Genomic DNA, 16,673 nt, shown 5'->3' with positions numbered 1-16,673 from the left:
ATTTTAAAAACAAAATATAAGATAATTTTTTAAATATTAAATTTGAGGATACTCTACAACACAAATTATTTACTAAACTATATTTTTCAGTAATCAATACTAGCACTATTTGATATGTGATAATTTTCATATCTGATATTATGTATTACTCTATTAATGTGTTTTTAAACTATTCAATTGAAATATACAGTGGAACCCCGGTTAACGAACTTAATCCGTTCCGCGACACCGTTCGTTAACTGAATTGTTCGTTAACCGAAGCAATTTTTCCCATAGAAATTAATGCAGATGCAATTAATCCGTTCTAGTCTCTGAAATTTTTGTGATTTTATTTGTAATACACAGTAGATTTTCTTTGATGAAAATTAGGAAAACGTAGTATCTATCATTACAGCAACAAGCATGTAAACTTTGTTTAATAAAATAGCACTGTACTGTACATACCTTCGTTTGTTGTAGTTGGTGGCAGAAAAGTGGTGATACACGAACCTTAATTCTTAGAAGGGGAATCTCCTCCAAAAAAATATCGGTTAGCACTTCATCGGAAGATTCTTCGAGTCGAAGTCTCTTTCGGTAAAAAAAAAAACCACCAGTGGCTAAGTGGTCTTAGTACCTTGAACACGGGGAGTTCTTTTGGGGGTTCGCACCTCGTTCAAACGGGCTGGCCACGTGGAGTTTTTTGGGTTTTCTCCATGTCTGTAACGCCTAAATAGGGGCCAGTTTCCCCTTAAAAAACACTTCCCAGAAGGCATTCCCCTAGGCAGATCGCCTAAGTGTTGCGTTGCCATAACTTAACAAACAAACTCTTTCCGTAAGGAACAAGAAATTGATCTAAAGTTGATTGTCTTACTCTTTTAAGCAAAATCGTTCTCAAATGCGATAGCGCGTTGTCGTTTTCTATTGCCACTATGACTTTTTTCTTTCTTTGATGCCATATTGATTAAATATATAAATCACAAAACTGAAAAAAGAAGTATAGCACAAACACTCGGAAAAGCAATGCTTAACTCGCGCATGCCTAACATCAACTAAAATTTGACACAAAATACCGTTCGTTATCCGAATTTTGTTCGTTATCCGAGACAAAATTTTTGCAAAATAAAAGTTCGTTAACCGATTTGGTCGTTAACCAGGACGTTCGTTAATCGGGGTTCCACTGTATGTTAGAATAAGAATTTGTAAAATTTGTAATGTAATATATAATTGACTCTTCTATTTATTTTTATACCAAAGTGTTATTTTATTATTTACTAATTATTATTTTATTGTTAATTTAGGTTCGTGACACTGCAGTTAATACGCTTGTAGAAATTTATAGACATGTTGGAGAAAAAGTTAGAATTGATATTACAAAAAAGCATAGTTTACCAGCAGCAAGGTAAGTTTTATAGAAAGATTTATCATTTTAACATTAATTCATATGTTATATGTGTAGATTATTAATAAATTTATTATTTACAATGATGGATTTATTGTACAGAAGTAGTAAGATTAATAAAACTTGAGTTTAAATATCCTCTCTTAATATTTTTATATTGCTTCAAATCATCATTTAAAGTTTTAGGTATAACATGACTAAAGTCCTTCATTATTTTAAAAGTAGTAACCAAAAATTTGATAATTGTTGGAAATTTTTATTTTTACATATTGGCATAATTGATAAAAGAGAGTTTTATTTATGAAGAAAATAAATTAATTATACTAGTTACACTTTGGGCTTAAAGGATCAAGTAATAAAAAGTAATGCCAGAAATGGAAATTCCAACATCAAGGAGTTATACCAGATGAATGAAAATTACATAGAATATTTATCTACATGATTTATTACATTGATATGAGCTTTGAGAGTATAACTTACAAAATCTACATGCAGCACCACATGAAAGTTGAATATTGTTTATGCCATTACTTACTGTAATTACCATTATGTTGAATGCAGGTATCCACATGTGCATGCATTTGAATGTAGAGGTATTGGATGTCATTTTATAGGATGACATTCCATATCTACTGCACCTGTAGGGTCAGATTGGCAACGGTTGTTATTGGTTGTGGATGAGCCTGGATCTGACATCTAGTCTTATCCCACAAATGCTCTATTGATGAAAGATCTGGCAACTTTGCTAGCCAGGGTAACATATGGCTAGCAAAGTTGGAAGAGCATGTTGGGCTGCAGCCACATGTGTGGGAACAAGCATTATCTTGGTGAAATAGGCCCCCTTCAATATTGTTCATGAATGGTAGAACAATTGGTTCAATCACCACTCTGATGTAAAAGTTTGCTGTTATTGTGTTTGAGATAATTATCAGGGAGTCCTGTTATTGTAAATCCTTCATCAGACCATGATGCCTAGCTAGGGTTGGACTGGTATACTGATGATGTATGCTGTTTGCCAACACATATCTCCGGCTTTCTCCTGATCTGAAGTCCATTACTGCTACCAAGGCAAGAAATTGCTCTTGTCTGTGAATATCATGGAATTCCATCCTGCTCTCCAATGGGCTCTTGTGCAACACCACTGAAGACATATTTTATAGTGGCATGCAATAGTACACTTGGAATAGAGGCAACTTTCCAGTAGATGGTTCTAAATAGTTCTTGTTGTGACATTGAGTGCCATTGCTGTTCAAATATCCACCATAGATTCCTTCTGATCTGCCAGCAACATCTTATGTAATGTTCCAATCTTCTCTCTTTCTAGTAACCTAGGTGGGTCCAGACCCCAGTCTTCTGATAGTACTACCTGGTGAACATGTCTTGACTCATTCTTTTTTCAATCTCATGAAGTGAAATCCATCTTCTTGTGGCCTAGCACATGATCTTGTTTAATTCAGTTAATTGCTGATAAGCAGTTTGTTGATGCCTTTGAGGTATTTTGTACATTTTAGCTAATATCCACAGTGTTTCACAGTGACATTAAGGCTTATAAATAGCTCTATTCATGTCTATTGCAATCTTGTAATTTGCATTTGATGTGGCATTGTACACAAATCCTGTGAGTTCTGCCCTTGATACTTGTATCAATTTAATAAATCATATAGATAAATATTCTGTGTAATTTTTGTTAATCTAGTAAACTTCCTTTTTGGTGTTGTTATGTTTATTTCTGACAGTGTATAATATGAGAGATTTTAACATAAATTGATTTAGATACTGATAAAATTGACAAACACAAACAAACAAACAAACACAATGACTTTGGCATCTTAAACATGGCTTTCAGATCTGCCACACACATACTGCTTTGTGATAAGTTCTTTTTCATCTCAATCATTCATATTACAATCTTCTTTTTAGATTTTGTTGCCATGGTTACAATAAGTCCATGGCATTCAATAAGTATGCCATGGTAACAAGCAAAGATTATATTGGATTGAACAAAATTTTTGCCTAATTTTAACAGCTGTTGTTACTTAACATAGATATGTGATTTAATTATAACAGTTGTGAAATTTAACACATTATTGCATATGTGAGATGTTATTCTTTTGTTAGAAACTTATTTTGTAGTTTTTAATTCATGTTTTGTTTGAGTAAAATCAAGTTGAAATCAAGTTGATCTTATTTTATATGCTTAGATATAAGTTGATGCCTTTAAGCCTAAAAATAAACTCTAAAATAGAGTTTGCACACAATATACTTTACATTATAAAAAGGTCCATTATAACTTTATTCACAATGTACCAGTATAAGCATAAGAAAAGTTTTGCGTTAGAACTTTATAAAATTGAGGAATTAATCATATTTGATCTTTTATTGATGTTGATGTATTGTCATAGTTATACATGCACAAATAAGAACATGCTGGGTGTTTGTCGGCCATAGTGGTTTTGCTTCATATATGTATTTGCAGTCTTGCTTCTAGTTAGTATCTGTTAATTATGATCAGCATTAAAAAAATCAATTTGGATTTATCATTAAAATGATTGAAACTTCTACAAGAAGTATCCAATGTTACATACAAAGACAGGGCTAGCAGCAAAGAGGAGCCATAGCAGAATATTCATTCATTCTGTGTTATGCTGAAAAGTTTGAGGTGTTTATTATTAATAAATGAAATAAATTTACATAAAATTTAAATAGAAATTAATTGATCTTTAAATAAATTCCCTTAGATTTAAATTCTGTTGTCTATGACTGATAAAGAGCATACCCTAGATCACATTAGAAAATTTAAAATGTTTTTTATATTTTTACAACATAACTGGCTTGGATGCACAAATGCCATCTAATGTTGTGTTTATAATTATGACATGGTAAATATAACATAAAATACATTGTGCACAAACATTATTTTCTTCCATGTCAACCACCTCATTTTGTAGTGGTGCTAGTGAAATGTAAACAATGTGGGTATGAATTAAGGATAATGTATACATATGAATATCTTTTAAACTATGTATTAAACAATGGTTTGATATTGGTATGTGCCCCAATGAAAATATAAACATGGAGATTACTATAATGGACAGAAAATTTCCTGTTACAAAAATTTTTCAGTAGAGAGCAAATTAAGAAAAGTAGATTTTGAAGTTAAAGATTGGAAAGAAGGTATAACAAGTTGATGATTGCTCAGCAGTTGAATAAAAAGTTTCTCAGTTTAAGTTGTGACTTATTTATATCATACTGTGTATATAAGACACTTTGAGAAAGATATTACAGTGCTTTAGTTTTATTTCTATTTTCATGTTTTTTTTTTAAATTTTAGTAATTCTCAAACATACTTCCAGATTTTTACAAAGGAATGTTACTTTTATTCAGACAATTCGTTTACATTTTTTATAATCATGGGTAAGTAATATTGAAAGCTAAACATGTAAAGCAGATTGAATAAGTTTTCAATAAATTTCACATCCTTATTTATTTTGACAACAGCAATTTCTTTATGAAAACTTAAAAAGACAAAGGTGACATTCCTACATACCTAAAATGACATTTGAATTTGAGCCATAGTACTTATGTTTCATTGTAAGACAGTATGTCTCATATCTAATTAACAGTAATTAATAAATTTTATTACATAAGTTTTACATGAATTCTGTATAATTCATAATGCTAGTAAAGTTATTTAACAGTTAACTAGATGCCTTTTATTTTTTTGAGATTTGAGGAGCTGATTTATCTTTACTAAATCAGACAATTAGTTAGGGACCTAAATAGCAAACCAAGCCTTTAGATTAATAAGTGTCTACAAATGAAAACTAATGAACCATTATGACCATTTTTATTGCCAGAACAGATAAAAAGTAAAAACTGTTATATCCATTTGAGACCAGTTGTCTAAGCATTCAAATATAGGGCCATTATTATCTGATCCATGCAACCTTTACATAAGAAATGTTAATAGACAGATATTTTTAACAAACTTTATTTTCATGTTTAATGGATTTTATTATTGCTGTATTCTTGTGAAATATTTGAAGTGACAAATAATCTACTCATTTTCATATGCTTCAAAATCATAAAAATTTAAGACAGGCATTTAACATCTTTCAACATATTTCAGGAAAATAATAATAATTTCTTTTGTCTTCTTAAACAGTTAGATGAACAAATATACAATGTATTCAATAAGTAAAGCAATAATTGAAATTTTTATTTGTTTATTAAAGAAAATTTATAAATTTATTAAAAATTTATAATTATTAAAGAAAATTAACATATATGTTACCGCTAAAGCTCGAAACTCGTTAATCTGCAGATTAACTAGCGTGATCCGTTAAAGTTGTGAAAATTGTTCCATTTCTCAAATTACCTAGATAATGTGCAGAGTATCTAGGTAATCCGCACATTACCTACTAGGCACTCGGTAAAGTGATCTTTGCCACAAATAAATGTACCACAAATAGGTGTGCTTGTTGCAGAAACCAATTGCTATGAAATTCAAAGTGTCACCAATCTTTGCACAATTAGATAATGTTACCTATGGTGGCTAAAATGGCAGCTCGTCTCTGATTCCAGCAAAGAGAAGAAAGGAAACAGTGGGGACGCACGTTAAAACCTAACCTAACCTATTCTAATAATTTGGTTGGTAATAATTATGGTAATTTATTAAAATAGCTTAGGTTAGGACAGAACGTGCGTCCCCACTGTTTGCTTTTTTCTCTTTGCTGGAATCAGAGACGAGCCGCCATTTTACTCACCATAGATAACATTAACTGCACAATTACATCATGCAATCACCAGAAAAATTATGATAACTTTATTATTTTTCGTCTTCGGTCCAAAAGTAGAGTATCGTTGAAGTCGTCTCGGTCCCCTCAGTTCAGATAGATACTCAAAGTCCCGAAGTTCCATAGGTGGTTATCTATATAATAATTTCCCTAATTGTATTAATATTTTAAATCGTTTGATTTTTTGTATGTTTTTTAATTGGTTGATGATTGATTCTATCAACTAATTTGTTGATTGTTTGATTGTATTAACTTGATTCTTTAGATATCGAAAATAAAATAAAGAACATTATGTTAATTTAAGTGTACAGAAACGTTGCCGTTGTTTCAGAAAAGATCTTATTTTCACTTTACCAAGTGTCTAGTAGGTAATTTGCAGATTACCTAGATAATTTGCACATTACCTAGGTAATTTGAGAAATAGAACAATTTTAGCAACTTTAACGAAACACGCTAGTTAATCTGCAGATTAACGAGTTTTCGAGCTTTAGCGGTAACATATATACACATAAATCAAGAGGAATAAACCAAACTTTTCTTTAACTATTAAATTTTTAATTATTTATTATTAAAAATGTTATTACCATTATTAGTGTTAATGATTACCTTTTATATTAATATGCATATATTATAATAATAATTTCAGAGTTCAAAGTTTGTTTGCAAAATTTGATCAAGTTCAAAATACAGTTGGTTTATTACCTTCAGCTTCTGGAGACAGTATTAGTGGTAAGCAGTATAATTTTTTTTTAACTTTTTGTTAATTATTTTGAAATAAAGTTTTGTAAATACTGCATAGAAATTTTCTTTCTGATTTTTTTCAGTAATAATGTATTTCTTTCTAATATAAAAACAGTTTGTTTCCTCTATGAAAAATCAATTAAATGAGACTTTTTTAATAGAATATATTTAAATTTGTATAAGTTTTTTGTTATATTTCAGATCAACATTTTAAAGTACAGCTGTCCCTTGATAATTTGACAGGTACGGGACCAAAGGGGTGCTGGATTACCAAAAGTGTCCGGATTACCGAAAGTGATTACATATTTGGCATTGTTTTGCTAGCAGTAGCCTACAATATTCCCTACTCCAACTGTTCGAACAGAACTACTCCCGGAAAACACACGAAATGTGTGTCATCATGTAAAAATTGGGTGGGGAGATTCATGTTGCGACATGCTTCTGTGCAAGCAGACATGTAATGGGAACCTTGACGGGAGGTGCGTCAGACTACTGAGCATGTCGGATTACAAAATGTCGGACTATCAAGGGACAGCTGTATTTACTAAATCTATTTTTTATTATTGACATGTCTAGTACTATGTAGAGAACAGATTTAATATATGATAGAAATATTTTTCTATCATATATTATATATATTATTTTAAATTATATATTTCTTAAAACAATATGAATGAATTAATAACAGGGTACAAAAATTATATGCTATGGAATAATCCTGTAACTTTTGAAAATATGCTGATTGTCCAATTTGATATTGCATTCTATTTTATAATGACAATTACAAACTAATGAGGGTTTCAGATTTTTTTAAATTTTATACTTTCTTAATATAAATTCTCATTGTATATTCTGTATTTTTCTTCAAAAATATTTTAATTTAGTAATATGGAATGCAGTTGCTTATATAACATTTTAAAAATCTTTATATGTAGGTATTTAAAAAATTCTATCTCTTCATTTAATGTAAAATTTGCTATAATTCTATATAAAATGAATTAGATAAGATATCAATTACTATATATAAGAAAAGAAATCAAATCAAAACATTTTTATAATAATAATAATTATAAAATCATATTAACATAATTATGCATCATATGTTACATAAAAATGGTTTAAAAGTTAAATATTTTATAAATTCTTTTGTCTTTATTAAATTTACTAAACATATAAAAACCTTACATATATGAATACAAAAAAAATTAGTTACTTGGTCTGTATTTAATACAAATGTATAATTACATTCAATTAATATTTGTAGGTGTAATATTAGTTTAAATGTGCTTGATATTTCGCTTTTTAACAATTGATTTAATTTCTTTTAAAGTATTTTTATTTTTTAATTAATTTTTTTTTTATAAATCTCCATGTGAGAGAGTTAAAAAAAATTAAGACTTCACTTTATATTGACTTTTAAATAGTTCATAATAATGAAATGAAAATGAAATGCGTTACGTTATTATCATTTTCTTGTATTTTGTAACAAACTACAACTTTCTTTTATATACTGTACAATGAACTGATTCGTAAATATTATAAGTTATTAATATTATAATTAGCTACAGGATGAATTATAAATTTTAGATTTTGAAACATATTTAGCTTTTTCTTTCTTATATATCATATTAGGTCAGAATATTTTATTATTATTTCTTTAAATGATGAAATAAGCCTTTGTTTAACCATTTATTCTGAAGATACTGTATCTAGTATATATTTACTGACTTTTTCAATAAAATTTATAGTATTTTCAAAGTTCAGATCTTTACTAAAAGATTTCTACCACACATCATACAAAGTTGTAGAGTTTCAATCAAACAAAAATAACTTGACATTCCATAAAACTCTTCTTATTAAAAAGAAAAATGTGCATTCTAATTTTTACTTAAAACTTAATACTAGGATCAAATAAGTTATTATTCTTTACTGGTGACATCTGATAATAGCATCTATTCAACATGTTGTTGTTCAATATTATCATTTTACAAGGTGCCACTACAAAATGCTACTGTGCAAATCTCATTCCTTTAACATTTTTGTTAATAGCAAATTTTCTGACTATTCAGGAGACTGAAAATTGAAAACCAAATTCTTAGAGCTAACTTCACAATTCCAATATTCAGTTGATACTAAATAATTTGTTTTTATAAGTTTTGCTAATGAAAAAATTTGCTAGGTTTATTAGCAAGGATTATAGGAACAAAAATAAACCTATCAAATTTTATTATGATTTATGATTGTGCTATAATTTGGCTATTTTCCAAATAATAAATCACAATAATAAATGTACAGATATTACATAATTTCACTAAAAGTAGGGGAATAAGTTGCCATCTTGTATTACATTTAATAATTAGAATTAAATTAATTAATTTGGAGTATGCTGGAAGAAAAGATTGGTCTAGAGTGGGAATAGAACCTGCAACTTCTATGTAATTGACAATGCATCTGCATAGGAAGCAGAACTTGTGGGTTTGAACTATGCTCTAGATTAATCTAAATTAATTAATTTACTTCTAATTATCACATTTAATTAATACGAGTTGGTGACTTCATATTCACCTTTTAGTCCAAATTACATTGTCTGTACATTTAACTAGCATAATCATATCCTGATAATAAATCTGACCATTGATATAATTTGGGCTTAATTTTCTGTATGAAAAAATTTGTTATATAGATGCATTTGAAAAATGATGAGTTCAATATATTTATATTTGATGCTATAATGCATCTAAATTTGATTTTTCCAGTAATGATGTACAAAAAATTTCTGCTTATAAGCTTAAGTAAATCTAATTTATCAGTTAATCTGGTATAGCATTTGTCATTTAGAAAGACTAGTAATAACTTTTTGAACAAATTTTTTTTTATATTATGGTTCAATTTGTATTATTGTGCTTATTTGAAAAGTTGCAATCTAAAAGAATGATTGATTTTGTTTGATGAGATGAAATCACACTTTTTGGTCATATTTGCTGATAGTCAGAAATAGATCATGAACATTGTCTGTAAATGCATCTTACTGATGTGTTTGAGTTGGCATCTTAAGATTTTTAGTGTTAAATGATTATTTATAAGTTTAAATTTCTTAAACAATTTTTAAAGTCTTTTGTCAGTGTAGAGAAATATTTTTTAGCTCAAAAATATGATATATATACAATTAGAACAGCATTTTCCTGTTGAAATATTTAATTTTTAAATAAAGTTTGTGATNTTGCTGCCTTATTTTTACTGATACAGGATACACTTGATTTTGAAATGTGATTTGCTGATGATTCTCCTTTGGCTAGTCTTTGCAACTGTGTGGAGAAAATCATAGCACAATTGATCTATGATTTTCTCCAGTTGAATAGGTCATCCTGTTGATTAAAGAATAGCAATGCCAATTAACCATGTGAAGTGATCTATAATTCAATTAGAAAATAAAAAACATCACTTCTAAAATATCTTCTGCATAAAACTCTTACAATTTAAAAAAATAAATCAACCAATCAACCAACCAACCAACATCAAGACATTTTGCTATCATGTTTCTATACTTTAAAATAATATTTTTTCTGAACTTCTCCACAACACCGTGTTAACGCAAAATTAATCAACCACAAACCTTTACGGTGCGAAATTAAATACAAAAATCCGGTTAAAAAGTTCCCACAAACGTTTTCGAACCCACTTAGGTTCTTCTTCAGGTGGGTTCGAAAACGTTTGTGGGAACTTTTTAACCGGATTTTTGTATTTAATTTCGCACCGTAAAGGTTTGTGGTTGATTAATTTTGCGTTAACACGGTGTTGTGGAGAAGTTCAGAAAAAATATTATTTTAAAGTATAGAAACATGATAGCAAAATGTCTTGATGTTGGTTGGTTGGTTGGTTGGTTGATTTATTTTTTTAAATTGTAAGAGTTTTATGCAGAAGATATTTTAGAAGTGATGTTTTTTATTTTCTAATTGAATTATAGATCACTTCACATGGTTAATTGGCATTGCTATTCTTTAATCAACAGGATGACCTATTCAACTGGAGAAAATCATAGATCAATTGTGCTATGATTTTCTCCACACAGTTGCAAAGACTAGCCAAAGGAGAATCATCAGCAAATCACATTTCAAAATCAAGTGTATCCTGTATCAGTAAAAATAAGGCAGCAATAAGGCATGCTTGAGAGGACAATTGTAATCCAAACTGAACATGGGTTACATGTTGCATGTAATCCATGACAGTTTGGATGAGAATGTTCTAGAATTTTTTTAAATCCTTTTGAGCAAGTAACATTTCCATAAGTGGAACACTACTGCAGTATAGTGTAGAGAAGACTGTAGAGCATCCTAAATTGGAAGGATTCAAAGCAAGCAGTGGTTGGTTGCAACATTTTAAAGAGCTACACTGCATTACATTTAAAAGTGTGTGGAAACTCTGCAGATGCTGACAGTTGCAGTGAAGTTTAAAATGTACAATATGTACTTGATTGACATCCAACTCGGCGTGCTGATAACATTAAGAAAATAAGATAGTTCAATCAGTTTGTATATGGTGGTCTGGTTCATCGAGAAGGCACCTTGCAACGATTTGGTATAATGAATACTAGTAGCAATTTTGTGTTGGCTTCTGGATGACTTGACATCCCTGGATGAACTTCGATTAGCTTGTTGGCTTACTTGAAGATGTCTGACAAACTTGATGTCAACCTGAAGTTCCCAAAACCAAACTTGAATCTCCCGCTTCAACATCAACCTTATATAGCCATGGAAAGTGGGCTGGATGACCAATCAGCGATTACCGGGCCTTAGCCCTTGCAAATATGCCATGTGGTGTGATTTTCCGTCGACCAATCGCCGGTCGGTACTCTTTCGGAGGTCCTCAGCATGACGGATGGTTAGCCAGGGATTGCCCTGGCTAACCATCTCTGACTTGAGATGCATGCGCCACTAATTTAAACACAACGGTCACCTCTTCAATGGTCTTTGTTGGCCGTTACCAGTTTAAAAAAGGCGGGAATCGTGTTCTTACATGATTCTACCCTGACAGTTTCTATGGAGGACTGGTGGAAGAAGCTACTCAGCATAACTGAGGGATACATATCAAAGAATGTTTCCAATGCTGATTAAACAGGGTTTTTCCAATTCTTACCACCTAATTTAACAAGTGAAAAGTAGCCATTAGATAAGGACATTATAGTCAAATCATAACACAGGAAGCAATTGATTCAGAAGCTGGTTAATGTAGCAAAACAGTGCAAGATCGCTGCTGAATTTGTGAAAGTCATAACTGTCATTGATGAAATCTGCTTGATGCATACTGTATGACAAGCTGTTCCTGCTAAGACAATTTAAAATGTTTTGTTCATACAGGATTCAGACCTGCATCTGATCAAGAAGAAGAAAAAACAAGTCCACTGGAACAAGAATTTGAGGAGGTGAAAGCTGTCAGCAACATTTGTTATAGATCCTACAGCACTAACTTCATTTGATAATGTACTGGAAGTTTACAGTAACAGCAGTGAAGATCATAATACTATCATAAGCAACATTCTGAACATAGTTGTTGAAGACTCATAAGAGGATGGTGGTAAAGATGAGATGAGAGAAATTCAATCAGCATATCAAACCACCAAGATGCATTGCAGCATATTATCCATTTAGAACTGTATGCATTTGTGCATGGAGCTGCTCAAATGATGGAGCAGGTGTTTTACATGAAATTATGTGTTGCAAAAAATATAACTGAATGTACATTTAAAGGCAAGCGAATGTAAAGCATTCTCTAGTTGCTAACTTTTTCCATGAAATGTAATGAAATGTAAGAACCTGTTGCAGTGTTATAGCAATATCTCCATTTTAGTTAGTGGTTTTTTTTTCTGCAGCAGTATATTAAATATGTAAATTGATCCTCTGTAGTGGGGACATCTCACTAAGTGGGGTATATTTTGCTTGCACCACATGTGTCCCATTTGGAGAGGTTTTGCTGCATAGGTTATGCTATTTTTTCACTAGGTCTTAGTTCTTGAAAGGCTTACTTAAACATTCTGAAAAAATAATACAATCTGGAATGGAAACTATGAGCAAGTTGGAAGATGTGCTTTCTTTGGTCTGCTCAAATACCTTCCCTCTATATAAAAGCCAATATTGTTTCATTGGGCTGCAATTTGAAAAAATTGTAGCCCTATGAATTCCCACTGTTATCTATTGTCTTTTCTTAATCTTGAGAAAGGTGGTAGATAGATGAAAGCCAAGACCAAATACAGAAAGATTAGGGGAGGAGACCTCAATTAACGAAATATGAACTTCGGATGGAAACAGAAGTCATGTTATTTCAATTCAAAACTTCCTCTGAAAGCTGTTAATAGATGCGGTACAACTCTATTGTTAAAGGAAAAGTATGATGTACAGGGGCATGACACTAATAATAATTTGAGGTAGAGAGCATATATTTTAAATTAAATAAATTAAAAATATGATTAAAAATTTCAGCCTGGCATTATGATGATGTCACAATAAATAATTGCTTGTTATCTTTCAGTAACTTAATTTCAAGCAATTATACTGTACATGCAAAATGTTCTACTACAAGGAGTATTTCTAATAAACATTCTACTTAGTGATAGACTTTTTGAAACTTTTCTGTTTTGAAATAAACAAAAAATATTTACTAAAAAAAGTGAGTTCATCTATAAGTTGCAAGTTAGCAACTTTTTTCAGCAATATTAGCTAAAAGCATACTATGAAATAGGAATCAAAAACAATTGTTTCAATATCTATTATCATAAGATGTGTAAGACTGTTCATAAAGATCCCAATATTGTGTAAATGGTACACCAGTTTAGCACAGCAAATGAAGAGAATAAAAGTATATAAATAAGGCTACATATTTTATTGCATACTCTGTATACAATCCAAATACAATCTAAATATAATTTATATATATTTTTAATGCATGCATGGATACATTCGGTACAGATACATCAAAAATATACGTGTTGTGTATTTAGATTATTTTTTCCAATAAAGATTTCTAAGAAAATATTTCATAATTCAAAATTCATGATAGCAACTTTTTTCCAATATAAATTGTTCCTATTGATCCTTATATGTACAGTACAGTTTAGGTAACTTTTCCTCCAAATTTACCAAAGTTTCCAATATTAGATGTTCAGATAACCCTTCTTTTACTTAATAAAGTTAAGTGTTTAATAGTTTTCTGTTTCTTTATCTATGAGTCTGAGGACCTAACTGCATGTGTATATATTATACATAAGTGTATGTGTAGATTATTTATTTAAATTTTTATCAAAAACTATATTTCTATTCATAAAAAGCAATTTTTAATTTAAATTTGTGTTGTTATATATGTTTTTTGCATTTGATTAACTGAGGAAGTTTTTATATTTATAGAGGCTTCTTCATTTAGGAAAAGTAATTTTAATAATTAAAATTATTTTATATGAATTAAAACATTTTTCTATAATCTATAACAATGAATATATCAAATATTGCAAGATTGGTGAGCATTCTACCGTTACCTTAACATCTTTGCAAAAAAATTAGCAAAGGAATATACCATACTATTGAACTATATACTTTCTGGTGAATTTATGTACAGTTTGTGTACTTTTTCTCAACAATTATTCAAACATCTTGATTTAGACAATATAAGTCCTAAGATCAGTAAACATCTCTAGTTGAGATTGCATTTGGTGTCAAATTAAGCTTCAATGTTGACTTTTCCCATGACTCAAGATGGTTTCTAATTTCTTCTGGAAACAGATAAGGGACCAATTTGGATGTGAGGATGGAGATCTGAAACCAGTCAGAATGTTCAATCAAGAGAAATTTCATAAAAAAAAATCTTTGTTCCAAAGACCTGGTGAACTTTTTGATCAAGCTTTTTCAATTAGTTGTGCTCAATCTGCTGTGTTTTTATGGATTATTTATTCCATGCTATGTTCTTCATAGTAACTGCCAATTCTTTGTGCTCTTATTCACTTAATATGTACACTTCCTGTCCCAATGTATCCTACTGTTTGTCCATGCTGGATTATCTATCCTGTCAAGTAAATGATCTGTGTGAAGACATTCAGCCAATTGAGCCAAGAGCACAGATTAACTTCTGAAGTTTTATTATTAAACTATGTAGAATCAGAGGTAGTGTAACATCTCTTTCTCTCTCTCTAATAAACAGTATGCTAACAAAAATGAGTTGTTTTTCCTCCCAAATGCACTCTCACGTATGTATTTCTTACCCACATTCATGCTATGTATGGAAGACCTGTTTCAGACTAAAAATCAAAATTTTAGTTTTCTATTTTAATATTAACTGTGATAGAAAATCATGTGACCTCACAATATTATTGAATAATAAATCACTCATGTTTGTACACAGATTTCCAACATCATGATATTTCATTGTTTTGATTAACACAGTACAATTTATCTTTTAACTTTGTACAACTTCAATCATTCAATGATGATTTACAATGACTTTTTAATTCTGTTTTTGTACAGCAGTGTTCAGTTACATAGATACAGTCATTCTAAATTCTGTTTTGTAATTTGACTTTGTTTCTGTCTAATTTTCAGTACAGTTAGATTGAAATTTATCAGTTTTATGTTAACTGAATATTGGCTAAAAGATATTAAAATACATTATTTGGAGATAAATTGCTTTCCTGAAGATTGTTTATTAAATATGTTTACTTTGTAGTTCTTATAAAAATCAAATTAAAAAACTGAAACTAAGTAAAAAATTTTAATAATAAAAATATAGAAATTATTTCTAGAATATTAACTGTTAGTAAAAATGATTTACTTATTCAAATATAACATACAAGAGCTAATCAAAACAAATTGCAAACAATTTTTTCCTGTCAAAAATATAGCACTAATAAATTCCACATCTATTTTACTGTGAAGAACAATTATTGATGTATTTTTCCAAAAAATTGCATGGAAATATTATACAATGCTTGGCTTCACATCTAGAGTGTGTGTGAAACAAATTATGTCTATAATCATCTAAGACAGCAGTTCCCAACCCTTTTTCGTTAGCATACCCCCTTGGCATTTCCAACTTCCCAATGAGCAATGCATGCGCAAACATTACACTGCCTGTAAAGAGTGTTGTTATTTTGAATTTTATTTTGACTTGGTTCTCGGTTCCCCGAGTACCTACAAGTCTGTTTTTTTTTTATGCGCACATGATTTGGGCACCTAATACTTTGTGCAAAATTGCAACTTTTGACATGTACTCCTTCATACCTCTAAGCTGGTAACACAGCAGGCAGTACGATTTTATAAGTAAGACCTAGTCTTGTCAATAAAAAATTAATAAAAATACTGAATAAATAACGAAAAAATTACAGCTTGTAGAGAAAATCTGGAGAAACTAGCTATGTTTCAAACAACATGTGGGGATGTTGTTGAGATATAATAATAATAATGGTAACACACCCCAGCATCAAAAGTCCATAGCATAATCACTAATCGCACATAATGGTATCCCCACTACCATTGACCGACTGCACAACATTTATTGATCTGTTGAATTGTACAATTGGCAGCATAAGTGTTTATTTCTATTTTTGCATTTTGAAATAATAAAGTTTGTGATTGTTGCAAGGAACATTTTTTACCTAATAATTTTTTAATTCTGTTAGTTTGTGATACATAATATATTATTTTTTCTGCCATAATAACTAACTTTTTTCTGTACCCCTAAACAACCTATCGCTTACCCGGGTTGGGAATTGCTGATCTAAG

General features: G+C 30.0%; 1 protein-coding gene across 1 annotated transcript in view; it reads left to right on the top strand.

Moving 5' to 3' along the window:
- Window positions 1–16,673, top strand: part of LOC111626612 (CLIP-associating protein 1-like) — a 156,998-nt gene that overhangs the window by 17,762 nt on the left and 122,563 nt on the right. The window contains exons 4-6 of the mRNA XM_023370048.1: window positions 1,278–1,378; window positions 6,821–6,903; window positions 12,270–12,334. Coding sequence (XP_023225816.1) covers window positions 1,278–1,378; window positions 6,821–6,903; window positions 12,270–12,334 — 249 coding nt within the window. The remainder of the gene's footprint in view (window positions 1–1,277; window positions 1,379–6,820; window positions 6,904–12,269; window positions 12,335–16,673) is intronic.

Source organism: Centruroides sculpturatus, unplaced genomic scaffold (assembly GCF_000671375.1).
Source record: "Centruroides sculpturatus isolate CEXI.00-Female unplaced genomic scaffold, Cexi_2.0 scaffold362, whole genome shotgun sequence".
NCBI classification, from domain to species: Eukaryota; Metazoa; Arthropoda; class Arachnida; order Scorpiones; family Buthidae; genus Centruroides; species Centruroides sculpturatus.
Note: the sequence above shows the minus strand (reverse complement) of the source record. Positions and strands in the feature narration are given on the sequence as shown.